This window comes from Salmo salar, chromosome 29 (genome assembly GCF_965601325.2).
Source record: "Salmo salar chromosome 29, fSalSal1, whole genome shotgun sequence".
In the NCBI taxonomy this organism is placed as follows: Eukaryota; Metazoa; Chordata; class Actinopteri; order Salmoniformes; family Salmonidae; genus Salmo; species Salmo salar.
Window position 1 is genome coordinate 44,614,541 of NC_138319.1, and position 25,387 is coordinate 44,639,927.

The window sequence follows — 25,387 nt, forward strand, 5'->3', positions numbered from 1 at the left end:
TGTGTGTGTGTGTGTGTGTGTGTGTGTGTGTGTGTGTGTGTGTGTGTGTGTGTGTGTGTGTGTGTGTGTGTGTGTGTGTGTGTGTTTCATTTCCATACTCTTAATAGAACAGGACCAAACCAGGATGTAGTGTCTGTAACCAAAGCAGATGGTTTTGTGGCAAGACAGACACCAGGTTCACACACACATCAGTCAATACACACAATACTCAGAGATCTATAAGTAAAATTAGAATGATGTACATGTGGCCTCTTGGGGGTTGAGTGTGTCTGATTGGTTGTTGCTCCTGTCCATCAGGTAAATCTGAATATTCCGATGGGAGCGCTGCGTCCAGGGGCGGGACATCCTGTCAAGAGGAGAGAGGAGACACAGAGGAGGTCACACACACACACCCACACACACACACACACACACACACACACACACACACACACACACACACACACACACACACACACACACACACACACTGATGTACACTTCAACCATGAAAACATTGCAGTAGATGCAGTTTTAGGATCTCATAACAAGGTGTCAGTGTAGGCTGTGTATTCTTCTTAATATAGTTATGAGTATTTATCAACTGATGGACTACAACTTCCACCAGACTAACCCTAACCCCATCAGCTACAGACATCTACACCAGACTACACCTCACCCCATCAGCTACAGACATCTATACCAGACTACACCTCACCCCATCAGCTACAGACATCTATACCAGACTACACCACACCCCATCAGCTACAGACATCTACACCAGACTACACCTCACCCTAACCCCATCAGCTACAGACATCTATACCAGACTACACCTCACCCCATCAGCTACAGACATCTATACCAGACTACACCTCACCCCATCAGCTACAGACATCTATACCAGACTACACCTCACCCTAACCCCATCAGCTACAGACATCTATACCAGACTACACCTCACCCTATCAGCTACAGACATCTATACCAGACTACACCTCACCCCATCAGCTACAGACATCTGTACCAGACTACACCTCACCCTATCAGCTACAGACAACTATACCAGACCACCTCACCCCATCAGCTACAGACATCTATACCAGACTACACCTAACCCTATCAGCTACAGACATCTATACCAGACTACACCTCACCCCATCAGCTACAGACATCTATACCAGACAACACCTCACCCCATCAGCTACAGACATCTATACCAGACTACACCTCACCCCATCAGCTACAGACATCTATACCAGACTACACCTCACCCCATCAGCTACAGACATCTATACCAGACTACACCTCACCCCATCAGCTACAGACATCTATACCAGACAACACCTCACCCCATCAGCTACAGACATCTATACCAGACTACACCTCACCCCATCAGCTACAGACATCTATACCAGACTACACCTCACCCCATCAGCTACAGACATCTATACCAGACTACACCTCACCCCATCAACTACAGACATCTATACCAGACTACACCTCACCCCATCAGCTACAGACATCTATACCAGACTACACCTCACCCCATCAGCTACAGACATCTATACCAGACTACACCTCACCCTATCAGCTACAGACATCTATACCAGACTACACCTCACCCCATCAGCTACAGACATCTATACCAGACTACACCTCAACCCATCAGCTACAGACATCTATACCAGACTACACCTCACCCCATCAGCTACAGACATCTATACCAGACTACACCTCACCCCATCAGCTACAGACATCTATACCAGACTACACCTCACCCCATCAGCTACAGACATCTATACCAGACTACACCTCACCCCATCAGCTACAGACATCTATACCAGACTACACCTCACCCTATCAGCTACAGACATCTATACCAGACTACACCTCACCCTAACCCCATCAGCTACAGACAACTATACCAGACTACACCTCACCCCATCAGCTACAGACATCTATACCAGACTACACCTCACCCCATCAGCTACAGACATCTATACCAGACTACACCTCACCCCATCAGCTACAGACATCTATACCAGACTATACCAGGTTTAGCCAAGAATGACCTGGAGGAACCTGGTGGCTACAATGGAGTGTTGGTGAAATGGGCTTGTGGTGGTTCGGTGTGGCGGCTCACAGCTAGGGCCTTCAGACCGTGGGACAGCCCTGCGTGTGGGTGGGCAGCCACATGGGCCCGACACGCCCGAACTTACGGGGTTTGAGCCCTTGGCCCTGTCCCATTCACGCTGGGCTCCCCTAAATTCACTTGGCAGGATTGACTCTGCTATAGGGAGCCTCGGACCAGAACCTTGGAAGCCATTACAGATACCCAAGATGGAACGACAAACAGGAGTCGCCCCCTCTTGAGGATTGCCTCTTCCGGTAATTCTGGTCTAACCTTAACCCCAATCCCTAACTTCATTAAAATGGTACCCGCAAAACACCAGTCTCAACGTCAACAGTGAAGAGGCGACTCCGGGATGCTGGCCTTCTAGGCAGATTTGCAAAGAAAAAACCATATCTCAGACTGGCCAATAAAAAGAAAAGATTAAGATGGGCAAAAGAACACAAACACTGGACAGAGGAACTCTGCCTAGAAAGCCAGCATCCCGGAGTAGCCTCTTCACTGTTGACGTTGAGACTGGTGTTTTGTGGGTACTATTTAATAAATCTGCCAGTTGAGAACTTGTGAGGCGTCTGTTTCTCAAACTAGACACTCTAATGTACTTCTCCTCTTGCTCAGTTGTGCACTCTTTCTATTCTGGTTAGAGCCAGTTTGCACTGTTCTGTGAAGGGAGTAGTACACAGCGTTTTATGAGATCTTCAGTTTCTTTGCAATTTCTCGCATGGAATAGCCTTCATTTCTCAGAACAAGAATAGACTGATGAGTTTCAGAAGAAAGTCCTTTGTTTCTGGACATTTTGAGCCTGTAATCAAACCCACAAATGCTGACGCTCCAGATACTCAACTAGTCTAAAGAAGGCCAGATTTATTGCTTCTTTAATCAGGACAACAGTTTTCAGCTGTGCTAACATAATTGCAAAAGGGCTTTCTAATGATCAACTAGTCTTTTAAAATGACAAACTTGGATTAGCTAACACAACGTGCCATTGGAACACAGGAGTGATGGTTGCTGATAATGGGCCTCGGTACGCCTATGTAGATATTCCATAAAAAATCTGCCGTTTCCAGCTACAATAGTCATTTACAACATTAATTAGGGCTAGGGGGCAGTATTTGCACGGCTGGATAATTTTTTTTACCCGATTTAATCTGGTTACTAATCCTACCCAGTAACTAGAATATGCATATACTTATTATATATGGATAGAAAACACTCTAAAGTTTCTAAAACTGTTTGAATGGTGTCTGTGAGTATAACAGAACTCATTTGGCAGGCAAAACCCTGAGACATTTTCTGACAGGAAGTGGATACCTGATGTGTTGTATTACCTTTAAACCTATGCCATTGAAAAACACAGGGGCTGAGGAATATTTTGGCACTTCCTATTGCTTCCACTAGATGTCACCAGCCTTTACAAAGTGTTTTGAGTCTTCTGGAGGGAGATCTGACCGAACAAGAGCCATGGAACGATGATGGCCCATTAGACACCTGGCGCGCGAGTTCATGTTGGGTACCCTCGTTCCAATACGTTATAAAAGAGTATGCATTCGTCCACCTTGAATATTATTCATGTTCTGGTTAAAAAAGGCCCTAATGATTTATGCTATACAACGTTTGACATGTTTGAACGAACGTAAATATATTTTTTCCCCTCGTTCATGACGAGAAGTCCGGCTGGCTTAGATCATGTGCTAACAAGACGGAGATTTTTGGACATAAATGATGAGCTTTTTTGAACAAAACTACATTCGTTATGGACCTGTGATACCTGGAAGTGACATCTGATGAAGAGAATCAAAGGTAATGGATTATTTACATAGTATTTTCGATTTTAGATCTCCCCAACATGACGTCTAGTCTGTATCGCAACGCGTATTTTTCTGGGCGCAGTGCTCAGATTATTGCAAAGTGTGATTTCCCAGTAAGGTTATTTTTAAATCTGGCAAGTTGATTGCGTTCAAGAGATGTAAATCTATAATTCTTTAAATGACAATATAATATTTTACCAATGTTTTCTAATTTTAATTATTTAATTTGTGGTGTTGACTTGACTGCCGGTTATTGGAGGGAAACGATTTCCTCAACATCAATGCCATAGTAAAACGCTGTTTTTGGATATAAATATGAACTTGATAGAACTAAAAATGCATGCATGTCTAACATAATGTCCTAGGAGTGTCATCTGATGGAGATTGTAAAAGGTTAGTGCATCATTTTAGCTGGTTTTATGGTTTTGGTGACCCTGTCTTTGAATTGACAAAACATTACACACAACTCTTGTAAATGTACTGTCCTAACATACTCTAAATTTATGCTTTCGCCGTAAAACCTTTTTGAAATCGTAAAACGTGGTTAGATTAAGGAGATGTTTATCTTTCAAAGGGTGTAAAATAGTTGTATGTTTGAAAAATTTGAATTTTGACATTTATTTGGATTCAAATTTGCCGCTCTTGAAATGCACCTGCTGTTGATGGAGTGCACCACGGGGGGGACGCTAGCGTCCCACCTAGCCCATAGAGGTTAACAATGTCTACACTGTATTTCTGATCAATTTGATGTTATTTTAATGGACAAAAAAATTACTTTTATTTCAAAAACAAGGAAAATTCTAAGTGACTCCAAACTTTGAACTGTAGTGTATACAGTGCCTTGTAAAAGTATTCACCCCCTTGGTGTTTTTCCTATTTTGTTGCATTACAACCTGTAATTTAAATGGATTTTTATTTGGATGTCATGTAATGGACATACACAAAATATGCCATATTGCTGAAGTGAAAAGAAAAAAATAACTTAAAAAAAAAAAAACGGAAAAGTGGTGCGTATGTATTCACCCCTTTGCTATGAAGCCCCTAAATAAGATCTGACACAACCAATTACCTTCAGAAGTCACATAATTAATTAAATAAAGTCCACCTGTGTGCAATCTAAGTGTCACATGATCTGTCACATGATCTTAGTATATATACACCTGTCTGAAAGGCCCCAGAGTCTGCAACACCACCAAGCAAGCGGCACTATGAAGTTCAAGGAGCTCTCCAAACAGGTCAGGGACAAAGTTCTGGAGAAGTACAGATCAGGGTTGAGTTATAAAAATATATCAGAAACGTTGAACATCCCAAGGAGCACCATTAAATCCATTATTAAAAAATGGAAAGAATATGGCACCACAACAAACCTGCCAAGAGAGGGCCGCCCACCAAAACTCATGGATCAGGCAAGGAGGGAATTAATCAGAGAGGCAACAAAGAGACCAAAGATAACCCTGAAGGAGCTGCAAAACTCCACAGCGGAGATTGGAGTATCTGTCCATAGGACCACTATAAGTCGTATACTCCACAGAGCTGGGCTTTATGGAAGAGTGTCCAGAAAAAAATAAGCAAACATGTTTGGTGTTCGCCAAAAGGCATGTGGGAGACTCCCCAAACATATGGAAGAAGGTACACTGGTCAGATGAGACTAAAATTGAGCTTTTTGGCCATCAAGGAAAACTCTATCTCTGGTGCAAACCCAACACCTCTCATAGGCAGGGACTGGGAAACTGGTCAGAATTGAAGGAATGATGGATGGCACTAAATACAAGGAAATTCTTGAGGGAAACCTGTTTCAGTCTTCCAGAGATTTGAGACTAGGACAGAGACTCACCTTCCAGCAGGACAATGACCCTAAACATACTGCTAAAGCAACACTTGATTGGTGTTAAGGCTCGACCATAGAGTGCCCTTGGTTCTCTATGGTGTTTAGGTCAGAGCATGACTAGGGGTGTGTTCTAGTCATTGTATGTCTATGTTGGTGTTTTGTGTCGTTCCCAATTAGAGGCAGCTGGTAATCGTTGCCTCTAATTGGGGATCATATTTAGGTAGCCTTTTTCCCACCTGTGTTTTGTGGGATATTGTTTGTGTTAGTGTGTTTGAGAACTACGTCGTCACGGTCTTTAAGTTTTGTTATTTTGTTTCTAGTTTCATTTTGTAATTAAAGATGTGGAACTCAATTCACGCTGCGCCTTGGTCTGCTCATTTCCAAGATCGTGACAGTTGGTTTATGGGGAAACATTTAAATGTCTTGGAATGGCCTAGTCAAAACCCAGACCTCAATCCAATTGAGAATCTGTGGTATGACTTAAAGATCACTGTACACCAGCGGAACCCATCCAACTTGAAGGAGCAGGAGCAGTTTTGCCTTGAAGAATGGGCAAAAATCCCAGTGGCTAGATGTGCCAAGCTTATAGAGACATACCCCAAGAGACTTGTAGCTGTAATTGCTGCAAAAGGTGGCTCTACGAAGTATTGACTTCGGGGGGTGAATAGTTATGCACGCTCAAATGTTCTGTTTTTTAAACTGTTGCTTTATCTGTGAATGTACTTTATTGCACACAATCCTCAAATAAAATGGAGCATACATACAATAAACAATGTATTTATATTCGGTCTAATGTGTGTGTGTGTGAGGGAGGCATGTTTTTCAATTCAGAAAAAAGCACACAGCATTCTCAAACTGTACACAGGTAACGGCTGTCTGAAGAGAGAGCAGACCAAGGTGCAGCGGAGTTAGTGTTCATCTTCAGAAATGTATTAATGACGAAAGAACACTATACAAAAAGACAAGAAAACCGACAGCCAAACAGTACTGTCAGGTGCAACCACGAACGAGACAGAAAACAATCCCCCACAAAACCCAAAGGAAAAACAGGCTCCTTATGTGTGACTCCCAATCAGCAACAACGAACTACAGCTGTGCCTGATTGGGAGCCACACACGGCCCAAAACAAAGAAATACAAAAACATTGAAAAATGAACATAGAAAGCCCACCCAATGTAACATCCTGGCCTAACCAAAATAAAGAACAAAAACCCCTCTCTATGGCCAGGGCGTTATAGTACCCCCCCCAAAGGTGCGGACTCCGGCCGCAAAACCTGACTCTGAAGGGGAGGGTCCGGGTGGGCCTTCTTGTGGCGGCGGCTCAGGTGCGGGACGTGGCCTCCGCTCCACCCTCGGCGTTGCCCACTTAGGTGGCGCCCCTGGCCGCGCCGGAGGACTGGTGGGCGACCCTGGCGGTGCCCGGCTGGCGGGCGACTCTGGCGGCGACCGGCTGGCGGGCGACTATGGCGGCGACCGGCTGGCGGGCGACTCTGGCGGCGGCTCCGGACAGGCGGGCGGCTCCGGCGGCTCCGGACAGGCGGGCGGCTCCGGCGGCTCCGGACAGGCGGGCGGCTCCGGCGGCTCCGGACAGGCGGGCGGCTCCGGCGGCTCCGGACTGGCGGGCGGCTCCGGCGGCTCCGGACTGGCGGGCGGCTCTGGCGGCTCTGGCGCAGGACTCATCAGGCCGGGGAGACATGAAGGAGGCCTGGCTCTAGGAGGCGGTACAGGACTGACCAGGATGGGGAGACCCACTGGAGGCCTGGTCCTAGGAGGAGGCACAGGACGGACCAGGATGGGGAGACCCACTGGAGGCCTGGACCGAGGAGGAGGCACAGGATAAACCGGGCTGTGGGGGAGCACTGGAGTTCTGGTACTTAGGCCATTTACCCACACTCCAGGCTGAATGCCCACTTTGGCCCGGCACGGGCGGAGCGCAGGCATTGGGTGAACTGGACCCGCCCAGCGCCCTGGAGACACAGTGCGCAGAGCCGGTGCAGGATAACCTGGACCGAAAAGGCGCACTGGAGACCAGACACGCTGAGCTGGCACAATCCATCCTGGCTCGATGCCTGCACTCGCATGGCACTTGCGGGGGGCTGGCCTATAGCGCACCGGGCTATGCACATGCACTGGAGACACCAGTACCACGCTGCCTGCCGTAAGCACGGGGAGTTGGCCCAGAATTCCTTCCTGGTTCCGCCACACTCCCCGTGTGCCCCCCCCCCCCCCCCAATTATTTTGGGGGGCTGCCTCTCGTGCCTGTTGCACTCCCTCGCTTCGTACCAGCGTCTCTCAGCTATCGCCGCCTCGATCTCCCACTGCAGGCGGCGATACTCCCCCGCCTGAGCCCACGGTCCACCTCCGTCGAACAATTCCTCCCATCTCCAGGAATCCTGAACGCACCTCTCCATCTCCTCAAAAGTCCATGAGTCCGTATTTCCCCTCTCCTGGTGCTTCTCCTTCCTCCGCTACTTGGTCCGTTTTTGGTGGGGGATTCTGTAACGGCTGTCTGAAGAGAGAGTAGACCAAGGTGCAGCGGAGTTAGTGTTCATCTTCAGGAATTTATTAATGACGAAAGAACACTATACAAAAAGACAAGAAAACCGACAGCCAAACAGTACTGTCAGGTGCAACCACGAATAGACAGAAAACAATCCCCCACAAAACCCAAAGGAAAAACAGGCTCCTTATGTGTGACTCCCAATCAGCAACAACGAACTACAGCTCTGCCTGATTGGGAGCCACACACAGCCCAAAACAAAGAAATACAAAAACATAGAAAAATGAACATAGAACGCCCACCCAATGTAACACCCTGGCCTAACCAAAATAAAGAACAAAAACCCCTCTCTATGGCCAGGGCGTTACAACACATTAAGCAATATTCTTCTACAATATTATCAATCACACTTTGATTTGATAGATAGTTAGAGTAATTATGTAGATATAGATAATGGATATGAAGGAGCAGATATCTCTAATCCTAAAATAAAATGGAGCATACATGAAATAAACATGATAGGCCCAATCAGTAAGTAGCTGCTCTTAATCATTGTCATGAAGCCACACCCGTACTACTCTGGTCAGGATGCTCTTGATGGTGCAGCTGTAGACATAGCTAGAAGTATCAGAACACTTAGAAAGGTAGTTCTAACCTTAAATATGACTGGGAGGAGTGTCAAGAATAAGAAAGTAATATATTCCATAGTGCACTAGAACACAGGCAAACATGAACAACAAGAGTGTAAACATAGCTGATGGCAATAGAGCAAAATGTCCACTAGATGACAGCAAATGGACCTATCACAACCCTACAGGAAGGGTGAGAAATCCATATCTTCATTTAAACCAGGGTACTTAGTGGCCTGTAGTTTGTGAATCCATATCTTCATTTAAACCAGGGTACTTAGTGGCCTATAGTTTGTAAATCCATATCTTCATTTAATAGGGGGCAGTATTGACTCGGCTGGATAAAAAAACATACCCGATTTAATCTGGTTACCACTCCTACCCAGTAACTAGAATATGCATATACTTATTACATATGGATAGAAAACACCCTACATTTTCTAAAACTGTTTGAATGGTGTCTGTGAGTATAACAGAACTCATTTGGCAGGCAAAACCCTGAGACATTTTCTGACAGGAAGTGGATACCTGATGTGTTGTATTACCTTTAAACCTATGCCATTGAAAAACACAGGGGCTGAGGAATATTTTGGCACTTCCTATTGCTTCCACTAGATGTCACCAGCCTTTACAAAGTGTTTTGAGTCTTCTGGAGGGAGATCTGACCGAACAAGAGCCATGGAACGATGATGGCCCATTAGACACCTGGCGCGCGAGTTCATGTTGGGTACCCTCGTTCCAATACGTTATAAAAGAGTATGCATTCGTCCACCTTGAATATTATTCATGTTCTGGTTAAAAAAGGCCCTAATGATTTATGCTATACAACGTTTGACATGTTTGAACGAACGTAAATATATTTTTTCCCCTCGTTCATGACGAGAAGTCCGGCTGGCTTAGATCATGTGCTAACAAGACGGAGATTTTTGGACATAAATGATGAGCTTTTTTGAACAAAACTACATTCGTTATGGACCTGTGATACCTGGAAGTGACATCTGATGAAGAGAATCAAAGGTAATGGATTATTTACATAGTATTTTCAATTTTAGATCTCCCCAACATGACGTCTAGTCTGTATCGCAACGCGTATTTTTCTGGGCGCAGTGCTCAGATTATTGCAAAGTGTGATTTCCCAGTAAGGTTATTTTTAAATCTGGCAAGTTGATTGCGTTCAAGAGATGTAAATCTATAATTCTTTAAATGACAATATAATATTTTACCAATGTTTTCTCATTTTAATTATTTAATTTGTGACGCTGACTTGACTGCCGGTTATTGGAGGGAAACGATTTCCTCAACATCAATGCCATAGTAAAACGCTGTTTTTGGATATAAATATGAACTTGATAGAACTAAAAATGCATGCATTGTCTAACATAATGTCCTAGGAGTGTCATCTGATGGAGATTGTAAAAGGTTAGTGCATCATTTTAGCTGGTTTTATGGTTTTGGTGACCCTGTCTTTGACTTGACAAAACATTACACACAACTCTTGTAAATGTACTGTCCTAACATACTCTAAATTTATGCTTTCGCCGTAAAACCTTTTTGAAATCGTAAAACGTGGTTAGATTAAGGAGATGTTTATCTTTCAAAGGGTGTAAAATAGTTGTATGTTTGAAAAATTTGAATTTTGACATTTATTTGGATTCAAATTTGCCACTCTTGAAATGCACCTGCTGTTGATGGAGTGCACCACGGGTGGCACGCTAGCGTCCCACCTAGCCCATAGAGGTTAAACCAGCGTACTTAGCCTCTCTGGGCTAGGCGGGACGAATTCGTCCCACCTACGCAACAGCCAGTGTAATCCAGTGGCGCGATTTTCAAATACCTTAGAAATGCTATTACTTCAATTTCTCAAACATATGACTATTTTACAGCATTTTAAAGACAAGACTCTCGTTAATCTAACCACACTGTCCGATTTCAAAAAGGCTTTACAACGAAAGCAAAACATTAGATTATGTCAGCAGAGTACCCAGACAGAAATAATCAGACACCCATTTTTCAAGCTAGCATATAATGTCACAAAAACCCAGAGACAGCTAAATGCAGCACTAACCTTTGATGATCTTCATCAGATGACACACCTAGGACATTATGTTATCCTCTTGACGTTACCCTAGGATAGGGGGCGCCACAGCGCATTTTGGAAAAAATTCGTGCCCATTTTCAACGGCCTACTAATCAAACTCAGAAGCTAGGATATGCATATAATTAATACCTGTGGATAGAAAACACCCTAAAGTTTCTACAACTGTTTGAATGGTGTCTGTGAGTATAACAGAACTCATATGGCAGTCAAAACCCCGAGACCGATTGAAACAGGAAGTGGAATTCTGAATTGTGGACTCAACTTCACGTCGTTGCCTATTATTCACACCGTGAGCTATCGTTATTTGAGCACTTCCTATTGCTTCCACAAGATGTCGCCAGTCTTTACAAAGTGTTTTGAGCCTTCTACTGTCGAAACTCAGTGAATGAGACGCGTTGGAAATTGGTCACAGGGGAGGGCCATCACCATTATGACGCCGGCGGCCCTGTCTACCCCCACCTTTGGAAACGTTTTGAAACACAATGCAATCATCGCCCTCGAATCTTATTGGCTCTCTTGTTGAAACAGGCCCTGAAGATTTATGTTATACAACGTTTGACATGTTTGAACGAACCTAAATGGGAAAAAAATGTTTTATTTCGAAACGGCTGTGGCGCGCCCGGCAGAGTTTTTGGATACACCATTCAGACGCGCTAACAACAGCAAGCTAATGGAACATAAAGGATGGACTTTTTCGACCGAAAATACATCTGTTGTGGACCTGGGATTCCTGGAAGTGCTTTCTGATGAAGACAACTAAAGGTAAGGGATTATTGACAATATTATACAACATTAGATGTGATATGCGATTGTTCCAAGATGGCGCCGAGCTGTATTTACTAGCTCATTTTCTGAGTATCGCATCCCCTTTTATCGCTAAGTGTGATTACCCAGTAAAGTTATTTTTAAATCTGGTATGACAGGTGCTTTCAAGAGATATTCATCTATAAATCTTAGAATGACAATATTACATTTAAAAAATGTTTTCGAATAGTAATTCAGTAAATTGTAGCACTGTTTCCCTGGATGCATTTGACGGGAAAATAGTTAGTCAACGTCAGACGCCGATGTAAAATGCTGTTTTCATATATAAATATGAACTTTATTGAACAAAAGAATGCATGCATTGTGTAACATGATGTCCTAGGTGTGTCATCTGATGAAGTTTGTAAAAGGTTAGTGCTGCATTTAGCTGTTTTTTGGTTATTTGTGATGCATGTGGTTGGTCGGAAAATGGCTATGTTGCTGCTTTTACGATGGACTCCTCTAACATAATCTAATGATTTGCTTTTCCTGTAAAACCTTTTTGAAATCGGACGACGTGAGTCGATTCAGGAGAGGTGTATCTATAAAACGATATGAGACAGTCCTATATTAAAAAAAAATAATAATAATAATTTCGTTATGCTAATGTCGCTAGGAGTTTTCCCTGGATTTTCCCTGGATTTTGATCCCGCTGACGGGACGAGACGCTGATTTTGTTCAATCAAGTTCATATTTATATCAAAAACCAGCTTTTTACATTAGCATGTGACGTTCAGAACTAGCAAACCTCCGGTGAATTTACTAAATTACTCACGATAAACGTTCACAAAAAACATAACAATTATTTTAAGAATTATAGATACAGAACTCCTTTGTGCAATCGAGGTGTCCGATTTTAAAATAGCTTTTCGGTGAAAGCACATTTTGCAATATTCTCAGTAGATAGCCCAGCCATCACGGCTAGCCATTTAGACACCGACCAAGTTTAGCCCTGACCAAAGTCAGATTTACTATTACAAAAGTTTGATTACCTTTGTTGTCTTCGTCAGAATGCACTCCCAGGACTGCTACTTCAATAACAAATGTTGGTTTGGTCCAAAATAATCCATCGTTATATCCAAATAGCGGCGTTTTGTTCGTGCGTTCCAAGACACTATCCGAAGTGTAAATAAGGGTCATGAGCATGGCGCAATTCGTGACAAAAAAATTCTAAATATTCCATTACCGTACTTCGAAGCATGTCAACCGCTGTTTAAAATCCATTTTTATGCCATTTTTCTCGTAAAAAAGCGATAATATTCCGACCGGGAATCTGCGTTTCGGTAAACAGAGGAAAAAAAACAAAGCATTCGGTCGACGCGGGCACACGCCTGAGTCTCAGTACTGTAACCAGCCACTACCCAAACGCGGTACTTTTTTCAGCCAGAGCCTGCAAAGCCACGATTCAGCTTTTTGCCGCCTTCTGAGAGCCCATTGGAGCCGTAGGAAGTGTCACGTAACAGCAGAGATCCTTTGTTTTGGATAGAGATGACAAAGAAGGCCAAGAAATGGTCAGACAGGGTACTTCCTGTACAGAATCTTCTCAGGTTTTGACCTGCCATTTGAGTTCTGTTATACTCACAGACACCATTCAAACAGTTTTAGAAACTTTGGAGTGTTTTCTATCCAAAGCCAATAATTATATGCATATTCTAGTTACTGGGCAGGACTAGTAACCAGATTAAATCGGGTACGTTTTTTATCCAGCCGTGTCAATACTGCCCCCTAGCCCTAACAGGTTAGTGGCCTGTAGTTTGTAAATCCAAAAACTTTCTGATTCTTCTAGCTTGGAGTTTTATTTTTATGATAACATAGCTACAGTATTTCACTGTTTAATGTGTATAGTATTGCTTACTAGGTGTGTTCTGCATTACCAAATGAGGAGAGTTACAAACTTCACACACCAGTCAGAGTTATACGTAAACTACATCTTTAATAATTAAGATGCTTTTGCAAAAGCACTTGACATTCAATGATGTGCTATCTCTAATGAACCATTGAAAAAGTGATTACACAAAAGTACAAGAGCTTTTATACCCAAGATCCACCCCTCTCAACGTACATGACGAACAACAGATCTTAGGAACTGTTCTCAAAGGGACCTTATACTTTAGAAAGGACTATCCCTTAGCCAGATAACATTCGCTATAAATTATTGTTCAGTTTGGTCGCTAATGACGAGGTTCTAATGTCGTTCCTGGTACTTCATAGTACAAAAACACCATCTCATCCAATGGCATATATCAATTGACAACTCTAGATATTCCCATCTCAAGTAAACCCCCTCTTGATCCCACTCCTGGACAAGCGCACTGAGGGGAGTGACTTGCGCACAGACATTGTGGAGACAAATAATTGGTTTAATTGATTTGCAAGGGCCGTGGCTTTTGTGGAGCGATGGGTAACGATGCTTCATGAGTGCAGTTGTTGATGTGTGCAGAAGGTCCCTGGTTTGAGCCAAGGTAGGGGCGAGGAGAAGGATGGAAGCTACACTGTTACATATATAGCCATATTATTTTCTACTTCCTGTATATAACTGTTGTCTTCCACTCCATATACATAGCCATGTTATTTTCTACTCCCTGTATATAGCCATGTTATTTTCTACTTCCTGTATATAGCCATGATATTTTCTACTCCCTGTATATATCCATGTTATTTTCTACTCCCTGTATATATCCATGTTATTTTCTACTCCCTATAAATAGCCATGTTATTTTCTACTCCCTGTATATAGCCATGATATTTTCTACTCCCTGTATATATCCATGTTATTTTCTACTCCCTGTATATAGCCATGTTATTTTCTACTCCCTGTATATAGCCATGCTATTTTCTACTCCCTGTATATAGCCATGTTATTTTCTACTCCCTGTATATAGCCATGTTATTTTCTACTCCCTCTATATAGTCCTGTTAGTTTCTACTTCCTGTATATATCAATGTTATTTTCCACTCCCTGTATATAGCCATGTTATTTTCTGCTTCCTGTATTTAGCCATATTATTTTCTACTCCCTGTATATAGCCATGTTATTTTCTACTCCCTATATATAGCCATGCTATTTTCTACTCCCTATATATAGCCATGCTATTTTCTACTCCCTGTATATATCAATGTTATTTTCCACTCCCTGTATATAGCCATGTTATTTTCTGCTTCCTGTATTTAGCCATATTATTTTATACTCCCTGTATATAGCCATGCTATTTTCTACTCCCTGTATATATCAATGTTATTTTCCACTCCCTGTATATAGCCATGTTATTTTCTGCTTCCTGTATTTAGCCATATTATTTTCTACTCCCTGTATATAGCCATGTTATTTTCTACTCCCTGTATATAGCCATGTTATTTTCTGCTTCCTGTATTTAGCCATATTATTTTATACTCCCTGTATATACAGTGGTTCTTCCTTAAATATGCCGTGACTGTTAGTGGTAGTTGGTGTCATTCTGTCATTGTACCACACTGTCACAAGGGGGAGTTAGAACGCTGATCTATTAGTAGTCTAAACTGTGGCAATTAATGGAGGCATTTTCAGTCTGAGAGTCTCTTCTCTGGCACTAGAGTCCTGCATCAGGCAACAACAACAAAAACTTTCGGTGGTTATGGAGTTAACGAAAAATGCTTTGACTGTTTTGACCAAGTTAATCTGCTCATGTTGTGTGTGTTACATTTTTTGTGACATTGTGGTTAAAATAAAGAATGTAAACAAGTATTATGTGATTTTTTTTAAGATGCTGTGTTTTTAATTTACAGTGGTGATGGACAGCTGGAGGCATTTTGAAAACATGTTTACAAACACTTGTTTTTCACAACCGTACTGTAGCAGGTGTAGCCCATCATGCAAACAATGTTTCCATGATAGGCTATTAGCAGTACAATAGATTCCTCATACATCAATTTATTTACAAAAATGGTAATTTAAGGCAAATCTGGTCTGTGAGAATATCTAAGGGGCTTTTATATAATTACAATGCAGGGTTAATTATAATAATAATAATAATCATTAGATAACAGATCGGCTCTGTCATGGTTGTCGTCGGTGAATGAGGACCAAAACGCAGCAGGTATGTGAATGCTCATCTTGATTTTTAATTACTCTCAAAATGAACATACAAAAATAACAAACACGAAAAACGAACGAACGAACGAACGAACGAACGAACGACAATAACAGTCTGACTAGGCACACGGCTAAGCACAGAACAATCACCCACAAAACACACACACAAACACACCCTAATATATGGGACTCTCAATCAAAGGCAGATAGACAACACCTGCCTTCAACTGAGAGTCCCAACCCCAATTAACCAAACATAGAAACACACACACCAGACTAACCATAGACTACAAACACATAGACCATCAACCAAAAACCCGGAAATACTAAATCAAACACCCCTTTACACAAACACACCACCCCGAACCACATAAAACAAATACCCTCTGCCACGTCCTGACCAAACTACAAAAACAATTAACCTTATACTGGCCAGGACGTGACAGGCTCTCAGAACTCATTAAGACAATTTAATTAAGGGTTTCAGTTAGGAAAATATGCCGCTGTACAAAATAATCCTAACATTGCCAAATAAAAATCTGATTGATTTGCTCTGTCATTCAGTAATAATAGTAATATTAATAATCGTTGGATAACATATTGGCTCTCCAAACTCATTAAGAGGCGGCATCTAGACCACCCCTGGCCTACTAACTGTTAGCTTATTAGCATCGGCCTGCTAACTGTCTGAATCGTCGTGTCCCCAGTCAGCCCAACCAATCACTGGACCCATATGTTCACTTGGCTACGCATGCCTCTCTCTAATATCAATATGCCTCGTCCATTACTGTCCTGGTTAGTGATTACTGTCTTATTTCACTGTAGAGCCTCTAGCCCTGCTCAATATGCCTTAACCAATCATGTTGTTCCACCTCCTACATATGCGATGACATCACCTGGTTTAAGTCTCTAGAGACTATATCTCTCTCATCATTAACTCAATGCCTAGGTTTACCTCCAATGTCGTCACATCCTACCATACCCTTGTCTGTAAACTATGCCTTGAATCTATGCTATCATGCCCAGAAACCTGATCCTTTTACTCTCTGTTCCAAACGTGCTAGACGGCCAGTTCGTATAGCCTTTAGCTGTACCATTATCCTACCTCTCCTCTGTTCCTCTGGTGATGTGGATGTTAATCGAGGTCCTGCAGTGCCTAGCTCCACTCCCACTCCCCAGGTGCTCTCATTTGTTGACTTTTGTAACCGTAAAAGCCTTGGTTTCATGCATGTTAACATTAGAAGCCTACTCCCTAAGTTTGTTTTACTCACTGCTTTAGCACACTCTGCAAACCCGGATGTCTTAGCCGTGTCTGAATCTTGGCTTAGGAAAACCACCAAAAACCCTGAAATCTCCATCGCTAACTATAACATTTTCCTCCAAGATAGAACTGCCAAAGGGGGCGGTGTTGCAATCTACTGCAAAGATAGCCTGCAGAGTTCTGTATTACTATCCAAGTCTGTACCCAAACAATTGGAGCTTCTACTTCTAAAAATTCACCTTTCCAGAAAGAAGTCTCTCACTGTTGCCGCTTGCTATAGACCTCCCTCTGCCCCCAGCTGTGCCCTCGATACCATATGTGAATTGACTGCCCCCCATCTATATTCTGAGCTCGTGCTACTAGGTGACCTAAACTGGGATATGCTTAACCTGTTAGGGCTAGGGGGCAGTATTGACACGGCTGGATAAAAAACATACCCGATTTAATCTGGTTACCACTCCTACCCAGTAACTAGAATATGCATATACTTATTACATATGGATAGAAAACACCCTAAATTTTCTAAAACTGTTTGAATGGTGTCTGTGAGTATAACAGAACTCAAATGGCAGGTCAAAACCTGAGAGATTCCTTTACAGGAAGTGGCCTGTCTGACCATTTCTTGAACTTCTTTTCCATCTCTATCATTTACTAAGGATCTCTGCTCTAACGTGACACTTCCCACGTCGTCCATAGGCGCTCAGAGCCCGGGAAAAAACAGAATGTCGTCATTCTAGCCCCAGGCTGAAACACATTATCGCCTTTCTCAAGTGGCCGATCAAGGGACACTGGGCTTATGCGCGTGACCCCGACCGCCCCCGCCTTTGGGATTTTTTTCCTCTGTTTGCCGAAAAGGAGATTCCCTGTCGGAATATTATCGCTTTTCTACGAGAAAAATGTCGTAAAAATTGATTTTAAACAGCGGTTGACATGCTTCGAAGTACGGTAATGGAATATTTAGAATTTTATTGTCACGAATTGCGCCATTTACTATTTCGGATAGTGTCTGGAACGCACGAACAAAACGCCGCTATTCGGATATAACGATGGATTATTTTGGACCAAACCAACATTTGTTATTGAAGTAGCAGTCCTGGGTGTGCATTCTGACGAAGACAACAAAAGGTAATCAAACTTTTATAATAGTAAATATGATTATGGTGAGTGCTAAACTTGCCGGGTGTCTAAATAGCGAGCCCGTGATGCCTGGGCTATGTACTTAGAATATTGCAAAATGTGCTTTCACCAAAAAGCTATTTTAAAATCGGACATATCGAGTGCATAGAGGAGGTCTGTATCTATAATTCTTAAAATAATTGTTATGCTTTTTGTGAACGTTTATCGTGAGTCATTTAGTAAAATGTTAGCGAATTCCCCGGAAGTTTGCGGGGGGTATGCTAGTTCTGAACGTCACATGCTAATGTAAAAAGCTGGTTTTTGATATAAATATGAACTTGATTGAACAAAACATGCATGTATTGTATAACATAATGTCCTAGGGTTGTCATCTGATGAAGATCATCAAAGGTGAGTGCTGCATTTAGCTGTCTTCTGGGTTTTGGTGACATTATATGCTGGCTTGAAAAATGGGTGTCTGATTATTTCTGGCTTGGTACTCTGCTGACATAATCTAATGTTTTGCTTTCGTTGTAAAGCCTTTTTGAAATCGGACAGTGTGGTTAGATTAACGAGAGTCTTGTCTTTAAATGGCTGTAAAATAGTCATATGTTTGAGAAATTGAAGTAATAGGATTTTTAAGGTTTTGAAAATCGCGCCACAGGCTGGCAGTGGCTGTTACGTAGGTGGGACGCAAGCGTCCCACCTAGCCCATAGAGGTTAACACCCCGGTCATCCTACAATCTAAGCTTGATGCCCTCAATCTCACACAAATTATCAATGAACCTACTAGGTACAACCCCAAATCCGTAAACACGGGCACCCTCATAGATGTCATCCTAACTAACTTGCCCTCCAAATACACCTCTGCTGTTTTCAATCAAGATCTCAGTGATCACTGCCTCATTGCCTGCATCCGTAATGGGTCTGCAACCAAACGTCCACCCCTCGTCACTGTCAAATGCTCCCCAAAACACTTCTGCGAGCAGGCCTTTCTAATCGACCTGGCTGGGGTATCCTGGAATGACATTGACCTCAACCTGTTAGTAGATGATGCCTGGCTATTCTTTAAAAGTGCCTTCCTCGCCATCTTAAATAAGCATGCCCCACTCAAAAAATGTAGAACTAGGAATAGATATAGTCCTTGGTTCACTCCGGACCGGTCTGCCCTTGACCAGCACAAAAACATCCTGTGGCGTTCTGCATTAGCATCGAATAGCCCCCGTGATATGCAACTTTTCAGGGAAGTTAGGAATAAATATACACAGGCAGTTAGAAAAGCTAAGGCTAGCTTTTTCAAACAGAAATTTGCATCCTGTAGAACTAACTCAAAAATGTTCTGGGAGACTGTAAAGTCCATTGAGAATAAGAGCACCTCCTCCCAGCTGCCCACTGCTCTGAGGCTAGGAAACACTGTTACCACCGATAAATCCATAAATAATTGAGAATTTCAATAAGCATTTCTCTACGGCTGGCCATGCTTTCCACCTGGCTACCCCTACCCCGGTCAACTGCCCGGCACCCTCCACAGCAACCCGTCAAAGCCCCCACCATTTCTCCTTCACCCAAATCCAGATAGCTGATGTTCTGAAAGAGCTGCAAAATCTGGACCCATACAAGTCAGCCTGGCTAGACAATCTGGACCCTCTCTTTCTAAAATTATCTGCCAAAATTGTTGCAACCCCTATTACTAGCCTGGTCAACCTCTCTTTCGTATCGTCTGAGATTCCCAAAGATTGGAAAGCTGCCGCGGTCATCCCCCTCTTCAAAGGGGGAGACACTCTAGACCCAAACTGCTACAGACCTAAATCTATCTGCTGGTGATTCTCTGATCCACCTCTATGCAGACGACACCATTCTGTATACTTCTGGCCCCTCTTTGGACACTGTGTTAACTAACCTCCAGACAAGCTTCAATGCCATACTTCCATGGCCTCCAACTGCTCTTAAATGCAGGTAAAACAAAATGCATGCTATTCAATCGATCACTGCCCGCACCTGCAAGTCCATCCAGCATCGCTACTCTGGACGGCTCTGACTTAGAATACGTGGACAACTACAAATACCTTGGTGTCTGGTTAGACTGTAAACTCTCCTTCCAGACTCACATTAAGCATCTCCAATCCAAAATTAAATCTAGAATCGGCTTCCTATATCGCAACAAAGCATCCTTCACTCATGTTGCCAAACACACCCTCGTAAAACTGACCATCCTACCGATCCTCGACTTTGGTGATGTCATCTATAAAATAGCCAGTTCGTCTTGTCTTGTAAAGTCAACCAGCGTGTTTTCTGTGCTCCTGCATTTTCTTATCTCTTTTTTGCTATTCCTCCCGGTTTTGACCCTTGCTTGCATTGACTCTGAACCCGCCTGCCTGACCATACTGCCTGCCCTGACCTCGAGCCAGCCTGCCACTCTTTACCTCCTGGACTGTGACCTTGTTTATGATCTTTTGCCTGTCCACAACCATTCTCTTGCCTGCTCCTTGGATTATAATAAATATCAGTGACTCAAACCATCTGCCTCCCGTGTCTGCATCTGGGTCTCGCCCTGTGCCCTTATAGTACGAACTGGCCATGACAGACCCAGCAGACTTGGGCCAGCTCCACCACGCTGTCTCCCTGCAGGGAGCCACTATTGGGACGCATGAGGAGCTACTGCTGGACCTTTTGGAAGGGCTTCGTTCCCTGATGGAATGCCACTACCTAGGGTTCAAGGCTTTGATGGAGCAAATCAGGGAGTTAGCTCATAGGCAGCCCGCCACAACTGAGACCCCCCAACCACCCAAAACCTTTTTGCTATTAGTGGTGGGTTTGTACAGCCTACCCCGGCTCCCCGAGAACCCAGCTTACCTCTTCCGGAGCAATATTCTGGGGATCCTGGAACCTGCCGGGGTTTTCTTGCGCCCTCATTTTTGAACTGCAACCATCTTCGTTCCGCTCAGACCGGTCGAAGATAGCGTACATTATTACATTATTGTCGGGAAGGGTGCTCTCCTGTGCTACGGAAGTTTGGGAGAAACAATCCGCTATTTCTCATGATCTAGAAGACTTCATGGCAGAGTTGAGGAAGGTTTTCGATTCTCCGGTATCCGGGAGAGAGGCGGCTCGAAAACTACTTGAATTACGTCAAGACTCCTGTAGTGTGGCAGCCTACGATGTAGACTTTTGCATGTTGACCGCCGAGAGTGCCTGGAATCCGGAGTCCCTATTCAATACCTTCATGGATTATCAGAGGTGATAAAAGATGAGCTAGCTGCTCAGGAGTTACCGGTGGACCTTGATTCCCTCATCACTCTCACCATTAGGATTGATGGACGTCTACGGGAAAGCAGGAGTGAGAAGAGGTCTGGCCTAGGTCACACTCGTCCATCCGCTATGGCTCGTTCACCTCCGAAGGAATCCGGAAGTCCCCGAAGGCTGTTTTTCCGACAGGATCCGAGGCCACCCGAATCATCAACGACGGGTAAGTCAGATACACCGGAACCTATGCAACTGGGAAGAGCTAGATTATCACCTAGGGAATTTTCATGCAGGCTAAGCTCCAATAGTTGTCTGTATTGTGGTGCTGTAGGGCATTACATAGCCACCTTCCCAGTGAAGAGACCTGAATCATTAGCAGGTACAAATAAACTGGTGAGCCTGACTGGGGACCCTCTAATTCCCATTACCCAAACTCTTTTTTTATTTTTATGTGATCTTGCTGTGGGGAGACCAGTTTAAGTCTCTCCTGGTGCTCATTGACTCTTGGGCAGGTGAGAGTTTCATGGATGCTACCCTGGTATCGGAACTAAGTATCCTTACTCAACTCCTCTCCATTCCCATGGATGCCAGGGCACTGGACGGCCGCTCCATTGGAAGAGTCACGCACAGCACAGTTTCCATTGATATGCGGGTATCTGGAAACCACAGTGAGTCAAATACAGCTTCTCCTTAATGAGTCTCCCCACATCCCTATTGTTTTGGGATTTTTTTGGCTCCAGAAGCACAACCCTGATATTGACTGGACCACGGGTTCAATCCTGGGTTGGAGCCCGTTCTGCCATTCACGTTGCCTGAAGGCGGCGCAGCCTTCCCCGGAACGTCTGCCTCCAGGGTTGAGTATGGCCTTGGCTCTCTCTGCCATTCCCGCAGAGTACCATGACCTCCTGGAGGTTTTTAGCAAAGCTCATGCTACCTCCCTTCCTCCACATTGTCCTTACAATAGTGCTTTTGACCTCCTCCCGGGCACCACACCGCCTTGAGGCCGGCTATATTCACTGTCTGGTCCTGAGACCAAGGCCATGGTGGAGTACATCGGACTCTCTGGCTGTTGGGAGCGTTCATCCTTCTGCCTCTCCTACTGGCGCAGGATTCTTCTTTGTGGGGAAGAAGGACAAGACCCTGTGTCCATGCATTGATTACCGGGGCCTCAATGACATTACAATCAAAAATCGGCCAGTCTGTCCTCCGGGTTTCAACCCCAATCCAACGGCCAGTCGGAGCGAGCCAATCAAGACATGGAGATGACACGTCGGTGTCTCGTTGCTAGTAACCCCACCACCTGGAGCCAGCAACTGGTCTGGGTGGAATATGCTAGGAACACTCTTCCCTGCTCAGCTACTGGACTCTCCATCTTCGAATGCTCCATGGGGTATCAGCCTCCGCTCTTCCCAGAGCAAGAAGTTGAGGTCAACATACCCTCAGCCCAGATGTTCGTCCGCCGCTATTGGCGTACCTGGAAAAGTGCTCGGGCGGCTCTTCTCAAGACCACCTCCAGGTATCGTCGACAAGCGGACCGCCACCGGACTCTTGCTCCCTGCAATTGGGTCGGGCAGAGGGTACGGCTGTCCACACAGGACCTGCCCTTCTGGGTGTAATCCCGCAAATTTTCCCCATGTTTCAGTGGTCCTTTCCCCATTTCTAGAGTCCTTAGTCCCACTGCTGTTCGCCTGCTGTTACCCCGCACCCTCCGTGTTCACCCTACTTTTCATGTGTTCAAGATTAAGCCCTTGTCTAAGTCCTTTATCTTCTGTTTCTAGGCCCATCACTCCCCCCCGTGTCAGCGATGGTCAGCCAGCATACATGGTAAGACGCCTCCTGAGGGATCGATCACAGGGCAGGGGTTTCCAGTACCTGGTTGACTGGGAGGGTTATGGCCCGGAGGAGAGGTGCTGGGTTCCCACTAAAGACATCCTGGACCCCGCCTTCATCACCGACTTTCACCGCCGGCACCTCTGTCCGCCAGGTGGCGCCCCTAGAGGGGGGGGTGCTGTCACGCCCCGATCTGTTTACCTGTCTTTGTGATTGTCTCCACACACCTCCAGGTGTCACCCGTTTACCCCATTAGTCCCTGGGTATTTATTCCAGTGTTCCCTGTTTGTCTGTTGCCAGTTCGTCTTGTCAACCAGCGTGTTTTTCCATGCTGCTGCTTTTTCTTATCTCTCTTTTGCTAGTCCTCCCGGTTTTGACCCTTGCCTGCGTTGACTGAACCCACCTGCCTGACCATACTGCCTGCCCTGACCTCGAGCCTGCCTGCCACTCTGTACCTCCTCGACTGTGACCTTGTTTATGACCATTCTCTTGCCTGCCCCTTGGATTATAATAAATATCAGAGACTCTAACCATCTGCCTCCCATGTCTGCATCTGGGTCTCGCCCTGTGCCCTTATAGTATTCAATGTTTACTTCAACTACATTTTAGTTGTACTTCCCCCATCTCCACAACCACATGTAAAAATCGATGTAACACAGGCGTCTGATGATAGTGTTTGCAAATAGCACCGTACGTGACCATAATCCCCAAGTCTAACAGTTTTTGTGAAATGTCTCCAGTAGATGTTCCGTTTCTCCTGAAAGCCCTAATCTGCTCACTTAAATGAGTAGAGATCCTGGTCATGGTGCTACAGTATGTTGTTACAGCATAATCAAAGTGAGGACAATTGGTGATCTGCTGTATACTTATTATACCTATTGTAACCTGAAAGTCACACTTTTCCGGTACTCCTCACCTCGCCCCAAACTCTACCCTTAATGTATCTAAACAAATTACATTGAGACCAAAGAGAACATACAAAATAAACAGTTTATCAAGCCAGCTTCTTTCTATGGTGCTACCCATTCCAGGGTTAGGACTGTAACCACCAGAGGACTTGAAAATGAGCCAGAGCTGAGAGGATCACCAAAACTTAATGTATTTTGGTTTCAGTGCATTTTCGTTTAAAAGATGTATATAGCCTATCAATATGTAGGCATACTGTGTAATAAAATCAATAATTGTGTACTAAAAACACAAATGTGTTTTTGCAGAGCATACAACCATGCTGACATCCATCCGTGGAGATCAGTGGACAAAGGGCTGGACAAAGGGCTGGACAACGGGCTGGACAACGGGCTGGACAACGGGCTGGACAAAGGCCTGGACAACGGGCTGGACAAAGGGCTGGACAAAGGGCTGGACAACGGGCTGGACAACGGGCTGGACAAAGGGCTGGACAAAGGGCTGGACAAAGGGCTGGACAATGGGCTGGACAATGGGCTGGACAACGGGCTGGACAACGGGCTGGACAACGGGCTGGACAAAGGGCTGGACAACGGGCTGGACAACGGGCTGGACAAAGGGCTGGACAAAGGGCTGGACAACGGGCTGGACAACGGGCTGGACAAAGGGCTGGACAACGGGCTGGACAACGGGCTGGACAAAGGGCTGGACAATGGGCTGGACAACGGGCTGGACAACGGGCTGGACAATGGGCTGGACAACGGGCTGGACAACGGGTTACACCGGAAAAAAGCATGGTTCCGAAGAAAGCGATAGTTTTGATAGATTCTTAAAATGTGTTTCTGTATGGAGCATTTGCGCGTTGGAGTCACTTTTAATTCTTAATTCATCTACCGTTTCTATCATAGGCCACTGTAATCGATGGGGGCTCAGGGCGGTACCATTCTGGTCATTTGATGAAGGTGCACATGCATCAGATTCAAACTTTGAAGACCGAGATCGAGTCATTGAAGGCAGACCAGCAGAAAGATGAACATTATCTGAGTGCAAGAGATACAGGCGACCGCTTTTGCATTGGTCCAGAGCCAGGCGGCATTGGCGGAGAGTCACTCAACATTGGCGGAAAGTCAGGCGGAGAATGACACGTTGAAGAGGGCGAGGAACGAGATGGAGTCACAATAC

General features: G+C 44.4%; 1 protein-coding gene across 1 annotated transcript in view; it reads left to right on the forward strand.

Annotated features, from left to right (window-relative positions):
- Positions 1-25,021, forward strand: part of LOC145865699 (uncharacterized) — a 33,870-nt gene extending 8,849 nt beyond the window's left edge. The window contains exons 3-4 of the mRNA XM_082970640.1: positions 771-2,143; positions 24,514-25,021. Of these exons, the coding sequence (XP_082826766.1) occupies positions 771-2,143; positions 24,514-25,021 (1,881 nt within the window). The remainder of the gene's footprint in view (positions 1-770; positions 2,144-24,513) is intronic.
- Positions 25,022-25,387: the final 366 nt, after the last annotated feature.